General features: G+C 36.9%; 2 protein-coding genes, 2 non-coding genes and 1 pseudogene across 7 annotated transcripts; 1 reads left to right on the plus strand and 4 right to left on the minus strand.

The window, feature by feature from the left end:
* Positions 1–1919: 1919 nt before the first annotated feature.
* On the plus strand, positions 1920–4137 carry LOC144573224 (gibberellin 2-beta-dioxygenase 6-like). Of its 3 annotated transcripts, none has more exons than XM_078322940.1 (3): positions 1920–2467; positions 2873–3194; positions 3456–4137. In XM_078322940.1, exons 1-3 carry the CDS (start codon positions 2043–2045, stop codon positions 3597–3599), a joined length of 891 nt encoding a protein of 296 aa, XP_078179066.1. In that variant the 5' UTR covers positions 1920–2042; the 3' UTR covers positions 3600–4137. The 3 variants fall into 3 exon arrangements, with proteins under 3 accessions (XP_078179066.1, XP_078179065.1, XP_078179067.1); XM_078322939.1 differs by having other exon boundaries at positions 1922–2467; positions 3360–4137; XM_078322941.1 differs by having other exon boundaries at positions 1922–2467; positions 3368–3481.
* Positions 4138–4286: 149 nt separating this feature from the next.
* LOC144573321 (acyl-coenzyme A oxidase 4, peroxisomal-like) lies at positions 4287–7695 on the minus strand (annotated as a pseudogene). Its single transcript, XR_013517928.1, has 12 exons — positions 7604–7695; positions 7221–7334; positions 6758–6864; positions 6225–6453; positions 6047–6119; positions 5865–5924; positions 5632–5741; positions 5317–5476; positions 5090–5166; positions 4851–5022; positions 4671–4763; positions 4287–4505 (listed from the first exon to the last, which is right to left on the minus strand). The product of XR_013517928.1 is annotated as an acyl-coenzyme A oxidase 4, peroxisomal-like (transcript).
* A 5732-nt stretch (positions 7696–13427) lies between these two features.
* LOC144573700 (small nucleolar RNA SNORD96 family) lies at positions 13428–13515 on the minus strand. Its single transcript, XR_013518071.1, has one exon. It is a non-coding gene; the product is annotated as a small nucleolar RNA SNORD96 family (small nucleolar RNA).
* A 106-nt stretch (positions 13516–13621) lies between these two features.
* Positions 13622–13704, minus strand: LOC144573688 (small nucleolar RNA SNORD24). The gene has a single exon (XR_013518060.1). It is a non-coding gene; the product is annotated as a small nucleolar RNA SNORD24 (small nucleolar RNA).
* Positions 13705–13870: 166 nt separating this feature from the next.
* On the minus strand, positions 13871–15128 carry LOC144573664 (uncharacterized). Its single transcript, XM_078323438.1, has 3 exons — positions 14646–15128; positions 13992–14045; positions 13871–13885 (listed from the first exon to the last, which is right to left on the minus strand). Exons 1-3 carry the CDS (start codon positions 15126–15128, stop codon positions 13871–13873), a joined length of 552 nt encoding a protein of 183 aa, XP_078179564.1.
* Between the last annotated feature and the right edge of the window lie 4487 nt (positions 15129–19615).

Raw genomic sequence — 19615 nt, forward strand, 5'->3', positions numbered from 1 at the left:
CTCACTTTTCACGTGGAATTTCACCATGATTTTCGCCGCTTACAAAAGCGGTGAGCGGTGCCGACTTGACGAAACAGAAAACTAAATGATTCCTGGAGTCCGTGCCTGCCGATCTACAGTACAAACTACATATAAGTATTAAGTATTAACAGAGCTGAGATGTGTCAGGTTTAAACTCGGAGAGTGAAAAATATTTAAATGCATACAAGTTAATGTTCACATTAAATTTCAACTATCACTACATATAAGAATTAAGTATTAACAGAGCTGAGATGTGTCAGGTTTAAACTTGGAGAGTGAAAAATATTTAAATGCATACAAGTTAATGTTCACATTAAATTTCAACTGTCTAATCGAATTTTTCAAGCTGAAGTGTCTCGATCTGCTTGCTCCAGTACTTTATGAACATTAGGTTGTACCTAATAAAACATCTGACCCAGTTGGCCAGTTAGGTACGGATAGATAAGGCTCTACTCCTTTTTACTCAATACGATACAAACATTCACTTGAACCGTGCATTTTATACAGTATTGTGTTGCACTTATCATTTATTTGATAAATTTATATTCAAATGGCTTTCTATAATACGAAAATTAAAATATCATATAACATTGTGAATAAATGAGCAACGGTTTTACCTCGATGAACGATATATGATATCGTACAAATTTATTAAGAAACCGAATCGTCTGCCCGGGGGCAGGAAATTCCTGTCCCCAGAGTCTCTGCGGAGTGGGACCGGGGTGGGACCGGTTACTGTTTAAGAGTTTAATTATTGTTACTGTTTTTAAATGGGCCCCACCCGCAGAGACTCTGGGGACAGGAATTTCCTGCCCTCCGGGAGGCAGACGATTCGGTCTCATTTATTAACTAAATTAAAAAAATATAAATATAGAGTGATATTATTTAAATATGTTAGTTAGTAAAAAAAAAGATATTTTGCACAATAAAAATATACTGATTCTTTTCTAAATTGATAGTTTAATAGTAAATAACTATAATATTATTATTATTATTTACTATTTTGTGATCTCCGTTGCTTGTTTTATGTAATGATCCATCTCTAAGTCTCTAAGTATGGGTGCAAGTGGATCGGATATTATTCGATTGTATTCAGATTTAGATTTGAAAATTAGATATGAATATTTGTGCGGATATAGATACATATACGAATATAATTTGAAATTATTATTATTAATATCTAAATAGTAGTTATATATTATATAATTTAATACAAAATTATTTATATCTTCACGGATATCTGATTTGTTTGCAATCTGTCTCTAAGAGTGCTTCAAAGAGAGAGAGAACTCCTTCATTAAAGGGAGGAAAAGGCAAATATGTTGATCGTCGGGCTGTCCATATCGTTCATCTGCTTCAGAAGAGAAGAAATAAAAAGGGAGCGAAGGGGAGGTGTTATTGTTCAGAGAGGAGTGTGGTGTTGATTTTTGACGAAATCTATTACTCTCAATTCAAGGTGTAAGATTATCTCTTTCTTCTATCTCTTCTCCTTTTTCTTTTTCTTTCTCTACGACCTCCAGTTCTGAAGGGGAGGTGTTATTGTTCAGAAGGAGTGTGGTGTTGATTTTTGACGAAATCTATTACTCCCAATTCAAGGTGTAAGATTATCTCTTCCTTCTATCCCTTCTCCTTTTTCTTTTTCTTTCTCTACGGCCTCCAGTTCTGAAGGGGAGGTGTTATTGTTCAGAGAGGAGCGTGGTGTTGATTTTTGACGAAATCTGTTACTCTCAATTCAAGGTGTAAGATTATCTCTTTCTTCTATCCCTTCTCCTTTTTCTTTTTCTTTCTCTACGGCCTCCAGTTCTGGAGCCTGCTCTAAGTATAATTAACATTAATTATGTAATTTTGATCAGATACTAAACACATATCATATACATTGAAGGGTTGATTAATATAAAGTTTTACATGAATAGCCCGCTTTGGTAATCAATCACATCCGTGTTTTTATTCTCTCCGGCTCTCTCTCACACCTCTAACCCCCACCAACACAGTCAACTAACGAGTACCAACCTCTTTAAGCAATGGATCAACTAACAGCAGACAGCTCGTACCCACCCTTCTTTTTGACATCCCGGTCCCACCACAATCCTACCCCAAAATCGACATCCCTTCAACCGGGCTCCACTCTCCAGGTCCCACTTCTAGACCTCCAACACCTGGATCCCAATCTCCTCTCCCAATCCTGCCAGAACCTGGGCCTGTTCCGCCTGACCAATCATGGAGTGCCACCTGGCCTCTCCGCTCGCCTCTTTGCTCTGGCGAGTGAGATCCTGTCCCGGCCGTTCGAGAGCAAGATCGCGGAATTCTCCGATGGAGCGGTGAAGTATTTCTGGGGCACACCGGCGGTGACTCTAAGCGTGAAGGAGGTTAATTGGCTGGAAGGGCTCCACGTGTCACTCGGGAGGCTTGCGTCTGCGGCGAGTGAGTCGGAGTTCGGTGACTTTAGGTATGTCATTTTGTTTTTTAATTCGTTCATTTTTCTGTTTTGTCGTATCTTGTATTAGCCTGGTTTTTCTGGATTGGGCTGGGCCTTCATAGAATTTGCAAGTGATGATTGCTACTGGGCCTAGAAGAATGTTGTGTTAAAAAAGGAATATAGTGTGAAAATCGGAAACTAAGTTGTACATTTTAAAGTTTTGAAAGAACGCTGAAACAAACAACTGTTTACAAAGGAGTGCTTTGAGCCTTTGAGAATATTATTTTCCCAAACAAAACAATTTTTCTTTTTGAATGAAGCATGAAAACATTTAGTTGTTTAATTTCTCCGTGTTTGTCTGCCAAGCTATCCTAATGCTTGTTTTGAATCAAAATCAGTTTTAAGTTTTAACCATAAATTTTGTTATTCTTGTAGGAACCTTGCTGTAGAATACTGTGAGCACATGGCGCGCATTTCAAGAACTCTGTTTAATACAGTGGCAAATGATCTCAATTTAGATGCAGAACAAAGGGCTGCGTATTTATCAGAGTCAAATGGCATGTTTCGGGTCTACCGATACCCAATTTGCCCCAACCCATCTGGTTATCTCGGCATGGAGGCACATACCGACAGCTCGGTTCTGACAATTTTGAATGAAGATGATGTAGGTGGTTTACAAGTTCTTCATGAAAATGCATGGTTCAACGTGGTACCGGTTCCTGGTACTCTGATTGTTAACCTCGGAGATCTGATGCAGGTATCTTTACATTTATGGTTCCTTGTATTATTCAAGCTAAATTGCAAGTACCAGATTTTTAATGCCAGGAAAAACTTTTGGCACAGAAAATATTTTGCTGTATATATCTGATTCAACCCCAAATAGAGAATATATTCAAGCTAACTACCTATTTATCATCTTTAGGTTATAAGTGATGACAGGTACAACAGTGTGAAACACAGAGTACTTGCAAATGGAATTGCTGAGAGATTATCTCTTGGTTATTTTGTCTTTCCCGAGGAAGACAATGTGCTGCGTAGCTCAACTTACAGGCAATTCACTTTGAAGGAATTTAGAGCTCAAGTTCAAGAGGATATTACAAAAACTGGATCTAAAGTTGGTTTAAAGCAATTCAAAATAGAAAAGCCAGATTTAAGCCAATAAACCATCCCTCAGTTTTTCTTATCTTTCCGATTTTATTTATTTGTTTTGTTCAATAAATAATTGTCCATGTCTTGCAATTCGGTTTTCTATTTTTTGGTGTTTGGGCCCATCATATTTTAAACTTTCTGCTTCAGCTATTAAAACAATTTAGATTTGATTAAAAGAATATGTTTTACATAGGAGAATGAATTGATACCTTAGATGCAACGGTCAGTGTTGCCAAGCTAGCATGATTGGTAGTAACTTTATTGGTTTCATGGAAACTAAAAGACACAAAACAGTTTGAAGCACAGCATTTTACCGAGCACCAAGATCAATTTTACTGGTGCAGTTTTATCGGTGTATATTGCAAATGGATATCTTCCTCGTATAATTTATTGCATAATATTTCAAATTTCACTTGAATTGCTTCCTCAGAACACTCTGGTTTTGTTGATCTGAAGAATTATGCTATAGGTTGCACGCGTCCTCAAATGATACCTACCAGTGTTTATTGTTTAGCATTAAAAACTTGAAATGCAATTCAAGGATTCTTTTTAACACAATGACAATTTATCTCAAAACTACACACAGAGCAAACAAGGGAACTGTAACTCTGCAAGATTTTCTCAACATAATAAGAGAGTAATACAAGTAAAACAAAATAAGAGAATCGCAAGTACAAAATGAACAATTCTATACATATCTTCTCAATCTTTTTTTTCTATTCAATAGCCCTGAAAGGTTATCATATTAATTAAGATAAAACTAAATCTCATACATATTTCCTTTTTATTAAAGGCGGCTGAGATTTGTCCGTAAAGGTGGTTTGAAGCTTGTAATGCCAGTGATTTCTCTTCCAGTAATCAAACAATTGATCTCATAGGTGCCTTCATAGGAAAATATAGGCTCCATGTCACAAAATGCCTGAATTTGAAACAATGAAGGTGCTGTTATATTTTCAAAAATAAAACCAAAGCCGATAGCTCAAATATATTATTACCGGAGAGGATCAATGAAGACAACAATGTTGAAATTGAAAACAAATTCCCTTGAAAACTAAACAACAACAACAACAACAAAAAATAATACCTTTCCAACAAGAAAATCAGTTAAAATGCCATTGCCACCAAGCAATTCCCTTCCAAGACTAACTGTCTCTCGTGCCCTCAAGGTTATCCATGCCTGTTAATCATGCTCTCAGTTCATCGATCAAATTAGATGAAAATTAATCCATAATATTTGGGGGTAATGAACAATTGAGGCACTTACCTTTCCCATGCTAGCATGACCGGCAGTCATTTTACCGGATTCATGCAACTTGCAAAGACGCCAACCAGTGAGAAACATTGCTTGTATATTACTGAGCATGCGCACCAGTTTTTCTTGTGTAAGTTGAAATGCTGCAAGTGGGACCCCGAATTGCTTCCTCTCGTTCACATACCTGTTTAATTCAATTACAAACTTAGTTTGGTCCACAAGGTGAGAATTTAATGAGAATCTCTATATACCTGTTGCATAAATCATAGACACCCATTGCTACACCAATAGACAGCCAGGATACCATGACGCGAGCCAAAGATAATGCCTGTTTCATGTAACTTTCTCAGTATCTAACGTTACCTTGCAACTCTGAGAAATGCTTAGTGATATTTCAACAAGGTACAGAAAGGGGAAAGATTTGCAAAATTGCTAAGATGTGGTACAACAGAATTATACAGTGCAAAAACAGGAATACCTCCACAAAGCCTTGAAATGAAGTGATACCAGGCAACTTATCTTCGTTAGGGACAAAAACGTCATTAAACATAACATCTCCATTTTGAACAATTCTTAATGCTACCTTGTTCTCTATTTTTGTTACACTAACACCTGGAGTCCCTTTCTTTATGATAAATCTGAAACTCAAAATCTCAAAATTATTGAAGGGGAAACCAAAGGAATTCAATATTGGACAATATATAAGGCAACCAATGGTAAAAAAAAAATTAATTAATCATCAAAGGTTCTACAAAACATATAATACACAGAGTACCCAAACTTGATTACTTACCCATTGACTTGTTTCGTTTCAGCATTTCTGGCACTGATAACAAATATATCAGCAAATGTACAATTTGCTGTCCATTTTTTTTGGCCATTTATAATCCAACCTCCCTCAACCTGTTTGATCAAATATATGAGTTTTTTTATTTGGAAAAAGATTTTCAAAAACATGTGAAAAGAACAAAATTTAGGTTTACATAAAGTGTTCTATATTTTATTATCTTTGAATTAATTTGTAACCTTTGTTGCCCTGGTTTGTAGTGAGCTTGCATCACTTCCGTAGTTTGGCTCAGTCAAACCCTACCAGTTGAAATTAACAATGCTTAACTAGTCAGTATCCCACAAAGAAAAGAACAAGAAACATTAACAAACCCAATAAAATAACATACTGACAATAGTAACCGGTATAATCTGGAACATACACAAGTAACAATTGTATCCATTCGAGCCAAGGTGGTATATACTTTTACTTTTGCTCCTCAGATCCACGCTGTGCTGCATTTTGACAGAATTCAAGGGATTGAAAGTTTGTCAATGTTAACTTGCCCCATCAGACTAGTATGTGATTATCAACAAACAAAAGAATGACACTAGTAGTACCAATGGTAAGTGTAGCGAGACAAGAATGAACCAAAATAGATGAGCCGATGCTTGGATCAACCCGTGCAATCTCTGCATATGCAAGTTTTTGTGAGAGCGATTTCATGTTGGTAAATTTACTAGGAATTTTTTTGCTCAATTGGAAACAAACCTCAATTGGTCCTCCGGCGAAACCCAAGGCACCAAATTTGGGAATAATATGGTGCGGAAACTCTGCCTTCTCCCAGTACTACATAAATAAAAAAGGTCAACGGGTTATAATCAAATTGATATTCTCACATTCGATGATGCATATGTATCGATGCATTTTATTTGTAACAGAGTGTGCCAGGGTTTTTTATCGAATATTTATTTTTTTTCACTTGAATTCCTCAAAACATTGTGTTTTGCTATTTTGTCGAATATTTATTTATTTTTCACTTGAATTCCTCAAAACATTGTGTTTTGCTATTTTATCGAATATTTATTTTTTTCACTTGTAATGGTAAATTCGTTAAACTGTGTTGCATATAGGTATTGATATATTAATTTACCTCGGTCATTATAGGAGCAACTTCTTCCACCACAAGTTCACGAATCTTATTGCGCAAATTCTTTTCTTCATGTGTTAATAAATCATCTAATTCGTAGTAATCTGACGCTGTATGTTGAATAAAAAGCAAGCTTATTATCTCGGCTAAGAGTTCAGGTCAAAGTCAAACTTGAATCAAAGAATCACATTTGGCATGATTTTCTGTCCTTTTCAGCTGTTAAAAATAACGGCTAGTTCTAATTTTTGAATTAATAGGTTAGTGGTTAGTAGTTAGTAGTTAGTAGTTGTAATTAATAGTTCGATGACTATTTTTTAAATTTCTTCTTTAAATAGAGATACATTTAAAACTCAAAATAAGAATGCAATAATAAATTGTTTTCTTTAATTTCTTCTCTTATCTTATAAAAAATAACATCAGCAATATTAAATTGTAGTTATCTAAGTGACAATTAATAAAATCACACCTGGAGGAGGGAAGATAGATGCTGGTGTGGCCTGAGGAAATGCAGCTGAGAGAGGTACATGTACTGCTGGGGATGCATTCTTTGAACCGGTGCTCATGTTGAAATATATATCTTCTGTTAATAAATCAGTTACACATTTTAGAAAAATAGAAAAGAAAATTTATATAAAATTAATTAGTATAATATAATATGCATGCATGGGATTAACTAGCTAATGCCAACTTGCATATGTACTCTTCAAAATGTTGTTTTTCAATAACATCATAAAATAAGGATGAATGAGGATTTGCTGGATAAATTAAGTTCCATAGGATATACATCAACCTGTAATTTAATAATATACATTATATTTGATAGATATTTAGACAAAATGATTCGCTTACTTAATTTGTAGTTGCACTTGCAAGCTTCCGTCCTTGAGATCTACAAATATATGTGCTCCTTTCTTCAGAGTTGCTTCACATCCAGAAAGCCAAAGAGGACAAGGTATTATTATATTATATAAGAGAGATGGGTACAGCAAGATAGAGAGATGGGAATTAATTGACTAGATAAGATTGGTGGACTTTAATTAATGTTATATAATTATGTTCATAAAGATATGAAAGAGAGAGAAATTAAGATACAGCTGAGCTGGTGGTGCTGCATATAATTGAAGGTGGTAACAAGAGGAAGATCTAGCCACAGTTGTTGCATATTCGGACGCCACATCAGTACATATCCACTCCTGGAGATCTATCCCACTCATGATGGATGAGGCTGTATAGGAAAAAAAATCAGAAATTGAGACAAGGGACTACTACATGGCAGCCGCTGCTAGGTTTTAAAAAAAAAACAGAGACAAGGGACTAGATAAACAAGTGTTATGTTATTTTATAAGCGAGCTAATAGTAATTATAAGTATATTTTTTTTATCTTTTTCTCAATTCTTGGTTACAGCTTGGTACATCAGGGGCCTACTTATATTTCTGGTGAAACAAGGGAGGTTGGTGTAAATTTTGTACATTATTATTTTATTTTATTTTATTTTATTTTGGGGGGGGGGGGGGGGGGGGGGGTCAGACACTACTGCTTAGCATTTTCGGAGGTTTTTTTGTTCTTTTTGGCTCTTTGGAGGTTGTCAGACACTACTGTGGTGCATCATAGTATTATTGGTCCATCTGAAGGTGTCTTTTATAAATTTTACAAGTCGGGGGGGTGTTCTGTATATCTGGTAATCAAGGATGGCTTCTGTCATTATGCTCCTTAGAGGTTGTCTGGTCCTACTATACTTTGGACTTAATCTGGTTTGTTATGGATTTCTTTTTCCTTTCGGATTTGATTCTGATTCATGCTTTAATCTACAATGGGACATCATGTTTACCTGGTAAATGCAAAGGGATCCCTTCTCTCATGTGGCAAATTACAGGTACAATTATCAACTGTGCCCAGGAATATCAGGAATACCAGCAGCGCATACTAAACTGCTTCAAAGATCTATATGCTTGTCCCTGCTGTTGCTTACTCTAGATTTCAGACACAATTGAGCTAGATTCTTTTTACATGGGCATACAAGGCGTATAGTACTAGTTTTTCTCTCTTTCAACCATGGCACAACTAATTTGTTGTATTATGTACTTTATATAGCAACGCCTACGGGCATGTTTCTACCAAAAAATATAATAATAGTATAATTTTTGTGAAATTGGAAATTTTAAAGGACAAAAATTGAAAATTTCAATTTATAATTAGAGGTGCTTAGTACCTCTTTTCCTTTACCAACTTCTGCCCATGGCCGGTTTTGAAGTTTTTGGGGCCCGGAGCGGGAGAAAATTTTGGACCCTTTATATATACAATTTTTTTTATGAAACCATATGTCTATTAAGTTATTTTTGTATTTTTAAAGTCCAAACAGTCGATCCGAACCGTTCAATATGATATTCATATTAGAACGTGCTTGGAGACCAAATTTTATATTTTTTTGGATTTTTTTTTACTATTTTTTAAGATAAGTAGAAAATTCATTGATTCAGAAGATTTTGAACCATAAAAAACAATGATTTTCTACCTACCTTAAAAATAGTAAAAAAAAATGTAAAATTTGGTCTCCGAGCACGTTTTAATATGGATATCATGTTGAACGGTTTGAATCGACTATTTAGACTTTTAAAATGCAAAAACGACTTAGAAGCATATGGTGCTAAAGTATTTATGGAAGCGATTAGCCAGTCTAATTTTTATAGAAAAATCATACTTATTTATAGAAAAATTTGAGTCATTTATACATACAAACTTTGGGCCTTAATATTTTATTTATTTTTAATATATACAATTTTTTTTATATATACATACAAACATTTTTATTTTTTGGGGCCCCTTGAATCTTGGGGCCCGGGGCGGTCGCCTTGGCTGCCCAGCACCAGGGCTGGCCATGCTTCTGCCCCCGAGGCTGTATAGTTCACTGTAGGGGAGGCCGAGCCACAGAGAAGACTTAGAAGTTCAACTGAGAGATATACGCCGGGCTAGAATTTTTTTTGTCAATTTGTGCAACTAGACGTTTTATATGGATCAAAAACTGCTATTATTCTTGTGCATGAACAGTATTCCTGCTATTCCTGTTTTTTCAAATCCAGTCATTGAATTGTTTCGAGATACGTGCACAGAAAAGTTTTGAAAAAAGTTGCTTTGAGATTTGTTTCCAAAAAAAATTGAATGGTTGGATTCGGAAAAGCAGGAATAGTAGGGTTACTGTTCACGGGAAGAGAATAGCAGCGGATTTCATTCCCGTTTTATATAGAGTTTTGTAGGACTGTTTGAATTTTATAGAATTGTTACTTTGTGGTGGTTATTTTTCTAAAGTAATATTTCGGATATGATTTATATTTTACATATCCAAAGAATGTTTTTATATACATAATAAGTTTACTTCATGAAATAAATTTCTTATAAAAATTAAATTGTTACTTTGTGAAATGTTGCCGTTGTCAACATTTCATAATGTATCAAACGTTACTAAGTTAGCAGTGTATTTTACATAATGTCATTTTACACCCTGTAATTTTGACAATGATTGTAAAAATTAATTTTTAAATCTAGTTGCAATATAATATTCTTTTAACTTAATTTGTATTTGAATGTATTTTTAATAATTAAAAATATGAAAAAAAAAATGGTGGTCACATGGCCGCCATGCATACTCTTCCCATTTTCTCTGAACCACCAACTAAGTGTCTAAGTCCCACCTTAATCTCGTTAAATACACCCCTTCCCTCATTTGATTTCGGTAAGAGAGAAAAAAATAGAAAAAAAAAGCAAAGAAAATGAGAACGAAAAGGAACATGTATATATAGAATTATAGATAGATAGAGAGAGAAAGAGTTGGGTTATTGTATTTCGCAAAGTAAATGACATATTTTATCTTACGTCACAGATAATTTTGACTATTGATTGTTATCCGATCTGAGTTTTCGAAATGTCTCATATCAAGTAATTGAATTTCTCTATAATTAATATGTGTTTTTATTTTGATATGTTTGAATAATATAAACTGTATTGAATTACGAGGGTACGTTTAATGGGATATTAGATAAAGGAATCTGAATATGTTTATGAATCGACCTGTCTAACTCTTGTGGTATCTGAAAACCTAGATCTAAACAATTAAATGTGTACGTAATTAGATGTATTTGAGTGGATTATATTTGTACTGTTGTTATACTGAATAAATCAGTTATAAGAAAGTGCATCGTTAAATAACCGATTACTAAATTTTATAGCCAAATTATGTTTTATTTTATATTTATTTTTATTTACGACGTAGGTTGATAAGTCATTAGATAGATTCTATTTCATTTTATGTTTATTTTTTTATTACAACTTAGGTGGACAAACATCATAAAGATTTAGTTGTTTTATATTAATTTTATTTGTAATGTAGTTTGATGAACTGTCAGACAAATAATCAATACTCTCCTCGATGTAGTTTTAAATGTGTATGTGACATGTCAAACGTTGTCGTTGTCTGCAATTTATTTAAGTTTTGAAATAGAGATAATCAATACTCTCCTCCTATTATTTCGTTCTACCATATATCGATACAGATACATAATACGGAAATAAGCAAAGTTATCATAACCAGACGTCGAAATCTGAACAGATTATTGAGCATGTCATGTTTTTATAGTCCCATGGTTAATAAACTTTCTATTTGATTACTCGGCCGGATAAATATATTAACTTACAAATTAAATGCCTCCTGCCAAGACTAGTCGAGGCATTATTCTAAAATATAACGCTTATTTTCGTTTCGCATTTTAGGCGCAGCTAGGGGTAGGGGTGATTAATGAGCGAGCATGAGCGAGTTAGGGTATGCTCATGCTCGCTCATTAAGTAAATGAGCGAGTTGTTAATGAGCGAGTTTAAATGAGCGGATAAATGAGCGAGTTGTAAATGAGCGAGCTTTTAATGAGAGAGTTATGAGCGGCTCACGAGTTATGACTTATGACTCATAACATAATTATATAATGTGCTCACGCATAACAAAATTTGTTAAAAGTCATCATAACAAAATCCAACAAATTGTCATAATTCATTTAAATGAGCGAGTTATTATGACTATTACTTGTTTTGGACTTTAGGCGGAAGTTTTGGTTCTGCCGATTTACAAAAAAAAAAGAATATGAAACTATGAATATTAGTATATTACACATGATTAAATGTTACATTATGCTCACTATATTACACAAGATTAAATATGAAACTATGCTCACTATCTATCAATCTTAATGAGGCAAGCTTGATGTTACACATAATTACATAGGATTAAATGTGGCAAATTCTTAATGAGCGAGTTATGAGCGAGTTGGGACATGCTCATGCTCGCTCATTAAGTAAATGAGCGAGTTGTTAATGAGCGAGTTTAAATGAGTGGATAAATGAGCGAGTTTAGGCGAGCTTTTAATGAGCGAGTTATGAGCGGCTCACGAGTTATGAGCGATTTACTCACCCCTAGCTAGGGGTGTCAATGGTACCTTTTTAGCCGTTTACCCGACCCGTATCGTATTCGATAAGGCGGGTATGGGTAAGGTTTTCTTTTCGTTAGCTTATTGGGTATGGGTATGGATAAGAATTTTTTTTCGTTAAATAAATGGGTAAGGGTATGGATAATGACTATTTCGTACCCGTTACCCTATAGGGTAATTATAAAATTCAAATATGTATTCAATTCAATTTCCAACCCACTTAAATGTATATTTAATTCAATTTCTAACCCACTTAAATGTTTATTCGTGTTTTTGAATTTTTATTCTTTATAAAAAATAATTTAGTTGGAATTGATTGCACATTTATTTTATTTTTTATTAGAAATGCAATTATATATGTGTTAAAATGAATGAGTTTTTTATGTTTAATTTGTAAAATATAATAAAACTAATTATTATACTAGTATTATCCGTTATTCACCCGCTACCGTTTCGTTACCCGATAAGATTAACGGGTAAGGGTAGGGTAGAGTAAGATCAATTTTTAATGGGTATGGGTAGGATATGAGTAAGGTCAATTTTAATGGGTATAGGTATGAAAATGTCTCCACCTGATCCGTACCGTACCCATTGACACACCTAGGCGCAGCCAAGTACAAACGGTAAATTAGGAAGGTATAATATATTTTTTGACGAAAGTCAAGCCCTGAATTGAATTAAAAATCTGTCCGCCAAACCCAAATCCAAGTCGTACCCCATTCAACCATCCTTGATGCATTTTATCATTGTAACAAACGACAAATTTATTCTTTTTGTATTAGTCCTCTATAATTTACATTTTTGTATCAGGTGCATGGATAACATGTAAAGAATCCTCGCATTCATATGTTCCTTTCTTTAATTTTCCATTATTTTAACATATCAATTTCAGAAGATTAGCATCTAAAGCTTAGTATTAAGTTGGTACCGATCGGTACCACCAAGGTTTAATCCGACATATTGCGCATCTAAATGTTCAAAACAAGCAACAATCTATCCGGAATACGAACCCAATCCGAAATCATTTTTCATTCGCCAAAAAAATAAATAGACGATACCACCCTTCGCATTTTTCGGTTCGGAACCATAAATGCTAGCAAAATTGGAATTCAAAATCTGAAACCACAATAAAAGGCTACCGTTCCTACTTGAAGGTTAATTCGGAAAATAATTTTCATTTAGTTACAGAAATTGGTAATATCAGATTGTGCCTTAGAATTGCAGAATGACAGCATGGTAAATATACCAATCAGTCCCGAAAGATGGTATGACTAAAGAGTTTTCCTCACAGGCATTTGAAAACAGAATAAAAATTCAAAACTTTATTGGGAATAAAATTCTCAAAGATATTTCATTAAATTAAATAAAAAAGAATCAGAGCATTTGCAAGAATTAAAAGATAGCCTCAGAGATCTTGGTGGTTAAGTTCAACAGATGGGATAAACCAGTTAAGAGTGAAAATATTTTCTTTTGCATCAGAGGAAAAAACGAAATTTCAAAAAATCATTCATTTTTTTTGAGAAAAAATATGGGTCTAGCCCACATTGAATTCCATTGATATGGTAAAATTACAAGAGTTTTGTAATAAATTAAAATACACAAGAAGGAAATTATACGCTCAAACATCTGAGGTATAATATGCAAATAATCTTAAGGATTAGTTGACTAACAAACAAAAATAAAACATAACTTAGCAAAGACAGTTTCAAAATTTTGCGGAATAGGGCCCTATTGTGTCCCCTTCTCTTCACTGTACCAGTGCCGATTTTACCAGCAAAACATCCTCCTTCTCCTTTCCTCTGATGTGACTTTTCCGCCTGTGGTACTGAAATAAGGTGACAATTTCCATAACAGGTCCTTAGTCCTCTCTCCAGCGTACTAGTTCGCTATGGTACCAGTGAAGCTTTGTTTATCTTCGTCCGCCGATCTTCCGCACTTTTCTTCTTTGTCATTGATAGAATTGGATTTGCCATTCTATCTCACGAATCAATTCTTCTGGATTTTTTTCTGTTTCCGCAAAAGATCTTGCACATCTTTCCCTCCAAATTATGAATTGCATGATTAATAGAATCGCCCTCTGTGCCGTCGTTAGCCTTCCACCTTGGTCAGAATCTGTCAAATTGATGAACGGTTCTGATGGCCAATTTGGTGATGGTTTAGTCGTAATGATTCTTCTATAAACCTCTCTAGTGAAAGAACACACATTGAATAAGTGATAAACCGATTCTGTTGCTGTTTTACACAAGGTGCATCTTGAAACAATGATACAACCCCTCCTGTTGAGATTATCATGAGTGAGTATTCTATTTCTTATTGCCAACCATCCAAAAATAATCATACGAGGTGGCGCCTTAATTTTCCAGATACGACTCAAGTTGGATGGTTCACCATAAGATCTCTTAATGCTTCTATAAGCTGAACTGACCGAGAATGCCCCTGTGGTAGCATCAGCCCACTGTATATCATCAGGCTTGTGCTGAATTAGCCTCAGCTGTTGCAATTTCGCTCCTAGTTGTTGAAATTCAGCCATCGCTTGGCCCGACATGTTTGGTCTAAAGGAACCTGTTAGCTGGTGGTATGTCATCACCCCCTGATACAGGGAAATATCAGAGTTGATGACAAATGAGTACAAAGCTGGAAATTTGTGTTTCAAGATGCCTTTCCCCCAATCATGTTCCCGTAGCGATATGTTCTTCCCGTTGCCTGGTAAGAACTTGACACGGTCATAGAAGAGATCCAAAAAATCCCCCTTGAGTTGATTGAATACCACTGCATCCGGTACATACCGTATTCTTCCTGTGGTGTTTTCCAAAAGCGGTTTCCATAATTTTGTTTCCGGTTTGTACCACCACCAGAACCACTTCATTAGCAAAGAATTATTGAATTCCCTTAAATCCAATACACCCATTCCCCCTTGACTTTTTGGTGTGCATACCACTTGCTAGTCCACTAAATTGAAACCCTTTTTCTGATCTCCCGCCCCATGCCAAAGAAAAGAGCGTCTGATTTTGTCAATCTTTCGTATGACCCATTCGGGTAATTTCAGTACAGACATGTAGTGCACAGGCAAGGAAGAGAGTATTGAGTTTATTAACACAAGTCTTCCCGCAAGCGATAAGAACTTGGCTGCCCAACCCGCCAAGCGTTTGTTGAACCTGTTCAGGAGGTCCACATAAGCTGTTTTTGGCAGCCTTTTGTCGGAAAGTGGTATACCCAAGTACACAATAGGTAGTTCTGACAGTCTGCAATTGAGAACCCCCGCTAATTCCCTTTTGTTTTCTTGATCGTTGTTTGTTACCATTAACTCTGATTTATCGAAGTTTATTGCTAAACCCGATATCTGTTGGTACACCATTAGTGACAACTTGATAGCCTGTGCTTGATTAGGATCGAGCTTTAAGAAGAGTAGTGCATCATCCGCATAAAGCAAACAGGGGCGCATCTCTGCATACGGTAGCCTAATTGCTCCAATTGATGTTAGTTTGTGTAGGTACCTTGCAAAGAAATCCATTGCTAATATGAAGAGCGATGGTGACAATGGGTCGCCTTGACGCACTCCACGTCTTAGATGAATTTTTTTCCCCCTTAATCTGTTGATAAGAACTTGAGAAGACCCTTGCAAGATTGCATTCCTTATCCATTTCATCCAAATTTCGCAGAAGCCCAAATTTTCCATCACCTTGAGGATGAATTCCCAATTTATTGTATCAAAAGCCTTTTTTATATCCAACTTTAGCATTGCAAATGGCAACCTTTGTTTTCGTGTTGTGTGTAGCAAGTGTTGCGCATATACATAGCTTTCTGCAATCTGACGCCCCTTTTGAAACCCCGTTTGCACATCCATAATTAGGTTCGGCATTGAGTGCTGTAGCCGGTTCGCGAGAATTTTAGAAAAAAAAATTTGAACTCCATGCAAGAGGCTTATTGGCCTAAAATCTGCTGTTGTAGTTGGGGCAGTAGCACTATATAGGAAGTGTTTAAGGGATGAAGGTTGCCTCCTGATTGTGTAACGCTATTGAAAACCTCTAGGAGGTCCGGTACCAATACCGATGCGAAACACTTGTAGAACTCTCCTGATAGACCTTCCGGGCTAGCACTCTTATTATTTGGCCACTGTGTTATAGCTTGTAATATTTCTTGTGCTGAAATCATGTTTGACAAGTGTTGCAAGTCATGCCGCTGTTGATACAGATTCTGCCAATGTACCAACGGCATAGGTGGTGGTGAAGTTCCCATTAGAGCAATGAAGTGGTCAGAGAAGGCCTTTGATTTTGTATTCTGATCAGAGTATAGAGTCCCATTTTGCTCTATTTGCGCTATCACATTTGATCTCTTTGATTGAGAAGCAATTGCATGAAAGTATTTTGAGCCTCGATCTCCCTGTAGCTCCCATCTCGTCCTCGCACGCTGCCTCCATGTCTTCCTCTAACACCGCTAGTGCCGTGTGTCTTTGCCTGATTATTGCCAGCAATAGCCTTTCTAGCGGTGTAGCTGTTCTTAGTTCTTTTGCCTTGTCTATCCAACTCATAAAATCTCTGCAGGTTGTTATCTGAGACTTGATATTTCCTATGTTTTCATTTGACCATGTCTTAATGAGCTGTTGCAACTCATTGATTTTGGTTTGAAGTTGTGCCGGATTTTTTGCAGTTGGTGATGTTTGCCAAAAATTTCGGATGAGATCCTGAAAATGAGGGCATCTCAACCACATATTCTCGAATCTAAAAAACCTCATCTTCTTGAAACCCGCGTTAGCTATAAGAAGCAACGGACAGTGGTCGGAGGAGGAATTTGGCAGCGCACACTGCCTTGAATTGGGGAACCTTGTATTCCAATCCGCCGAGATTAGGAATCGGTCCAATCGCGCGAGGTGCGGAGATTGTCTGTCATTTGACCATGTGAAGCTTCTACCCTCTAACCTCAGATTGAGTAATGTCAGTTCTGAGATTAATTCCGCGAATGCCATGGTTGCTCTCCAGTTGTTGCTGCTGACATTTCTTTCTTCTGGTGCCGCTGTGACATTGAAATCACCAGCAATTGCCCAAGGTATGTTGTTGTCGGGCTGTGCCTGACGTATCTCCTCAAAGAATTGTTCTCTTTGTTGCCAATTTGATGGTCCATATACAGCCGTGAAAGCGAATTCCTTCAGATCCTGACAATTTCTAAAGGTAGCTGTGAGTGTATATTTTTTTGTTTGTGAACTTACTAGCCGATACTTGCATTGACGCCAAGCTAGTAGGATCCCCCCTCTTGTTCCTTGTGCCGATAACTGCAAATACTGATCCACTCCTCTCCCACACATTTCTTGAAATTGTGCTGTGTTTATTTGCTCCATCTTTGTTTCTTGAAAAGTTATTATGTCGGGTCGCTCCATTAAGATCGTTTTTCTCACTGACAATCTTTATCCCTCTCGTTTAGCCCCCACACATTCCATGAAAGGATTTTAATTTTGATGTTGTAATTCATTGATGAAACATAAAGAACTTCCATTGATCTGATAACCATGCCCGATACAACAGTGCCCTAATGGCACTTACAATAGTAAAACTATTCTCCTGCCAACCGCTAACCATTATAAATCCATCCAGCTTTCCCAAAATAAAAAAAACTAAATTTCTGAAATTGCAAATACATAAAAATTGTATCAGTCTACTGGCACGGTATCCACTTTCCCTTCTAGTTGCCACACGGCTCTGGAGAGCCTCCAGCCGAGCACTTCAATGCCTCCTCCATTTGGTTCTGTAGTTCAGTTGTGGCCACCAGTCCTGCTACCGCAACTAATACCTCTGCATGCTCCTTTGTGATTGGGTCGTATGTATTGAGATACTCCATGGTCGGCTTGGCCGACTTGTTCTGCTTGAGCTTTGGTTTAGGGTGTTGCATGATTTCTGCTATGCTTATGAATCCCTGACTTGTTCTTGCCTTATCAACCGCTGAGATATAACGGCCTGAATTTTTGCCTGCAACCTCACGCTTTGCTTAATTTCTTTGAAAGGTATTTTCTCCCCTTTCTCCTTGTCGGCTCCCTCTATGAGCTCTGCATTTACCTGTTGAGATTTAATGAATTTCAGCGACCCCTCAAAGCCTGACGGAGGCCCCTCCAGATCTTCTTGATTTCCTTCCCCTATTGACGGGCCGTTGAAAGGCCCATGAAGAGTGATATTTGTTGACAGGCCCTCAAAGTGTCCTTTTTCAGCATTCTCTGATGGGTTGGATCCATTTACGGCCTGATCCGTTGTTGGGCTTTGAAGCTGCTGATTCTCTTTGATATTCTCAACGGTAACATTTACTTGGTTGAAACAGGCCCCCTCTTGAACGATCCCTTTGGTCCCTTTCTGTATGCCTTCCAGCTGTCCTGAAAAAAGGTTTGATTTACCTGCTAAGTGGTCTCCACTTGTGTTTGTCCCTTCTGGTGTATTAGAAAACAAAAAAGATTCAGCTTCCTTTTGCCGCTGTTCTGGAAGCAGGTGCTCTTTTAATGCTAGAATCTCGTATCGTTTGCTCAAACAGTCAATACTCGCCTCCCCATGCGGTTTGTCCTGATTGATTACTATTCCATCGTGTTGTGGAGTGCGTATCTGCCTTGACTCATGTGTGGTTTCTTTACCTGACTTTTGACCGTTTGGATTAGTCTGGTCACCTCCATTTGATTGAAGAACTGGAGCTTCCATTTGACCGTCATTTGCCTCCGTGCTGTTGAGAAGCACCTCCCTCCCTCTCTGTTGTTGTGACACGCATGCATGACATCCTCCATTGTATGCCACCTGTCTTCTGAGTAGGTTTGGTTGACTGTTTCTTCTCGGCAGAGTGTTGCCCGTACCTGGTTGGTAGCGGTCATTTCCGTCGGTCGACTCGTCTGAGCTCGTATCATCTGAGGTATCCCCTCCGTTAGCCGGTGGGTCTAATGGAATGTTAGAGTTGTGTATCCAGCCCTCCATCTCGACGTGTACTATCCTTGAGTGAGGGTTTTTTGTTAACCAAAGAGACGGCGGGATGTCAGCTGGGTCGTGGCAAGCGACAAGAACCTGTAATATCTTAAAATTCCCATTAGTTACTACCTTTGTCATCCTCTCAGCATAGCCGAAACCAGAGATGAGGTTGTTGACTTGAGGGAAATTCCAATATGTGAATGGTAAACCATGCAGACGGATCCTAGCTTTGTATGTTGTTGGATCCCTAACCATAGCCAGGTTCGGAGTCCACTCTCGCAGCTGGATTTGCACTCCTGGTGCTATCATGAAGGCACCTACATAACATGCTTGGTTCCTAAGCATGTTTGAAGTGAAGGTTACAAGGTATTCTCCAAATGCCGGATCTGTTTCACTGACAGTGAATTCTCCGGGATGCCTACCCAATGACGTTGCCAAGGAGGTGGCTATGCGGTGAGGTATCTGCCTC

This window comes from Carex rostrata, chromosome 21 (genome assembly GCF_964058835.1).
Source record: "Carex rostrata chromosome 21, lpCarRost1.2, whole genome shotgun sequence".
NCBI lineage: Eukaryota > Viridiplantae > Streptophyta > Magnoliopsida > Poales > Cyperaceae > Carex > Carex rostrata.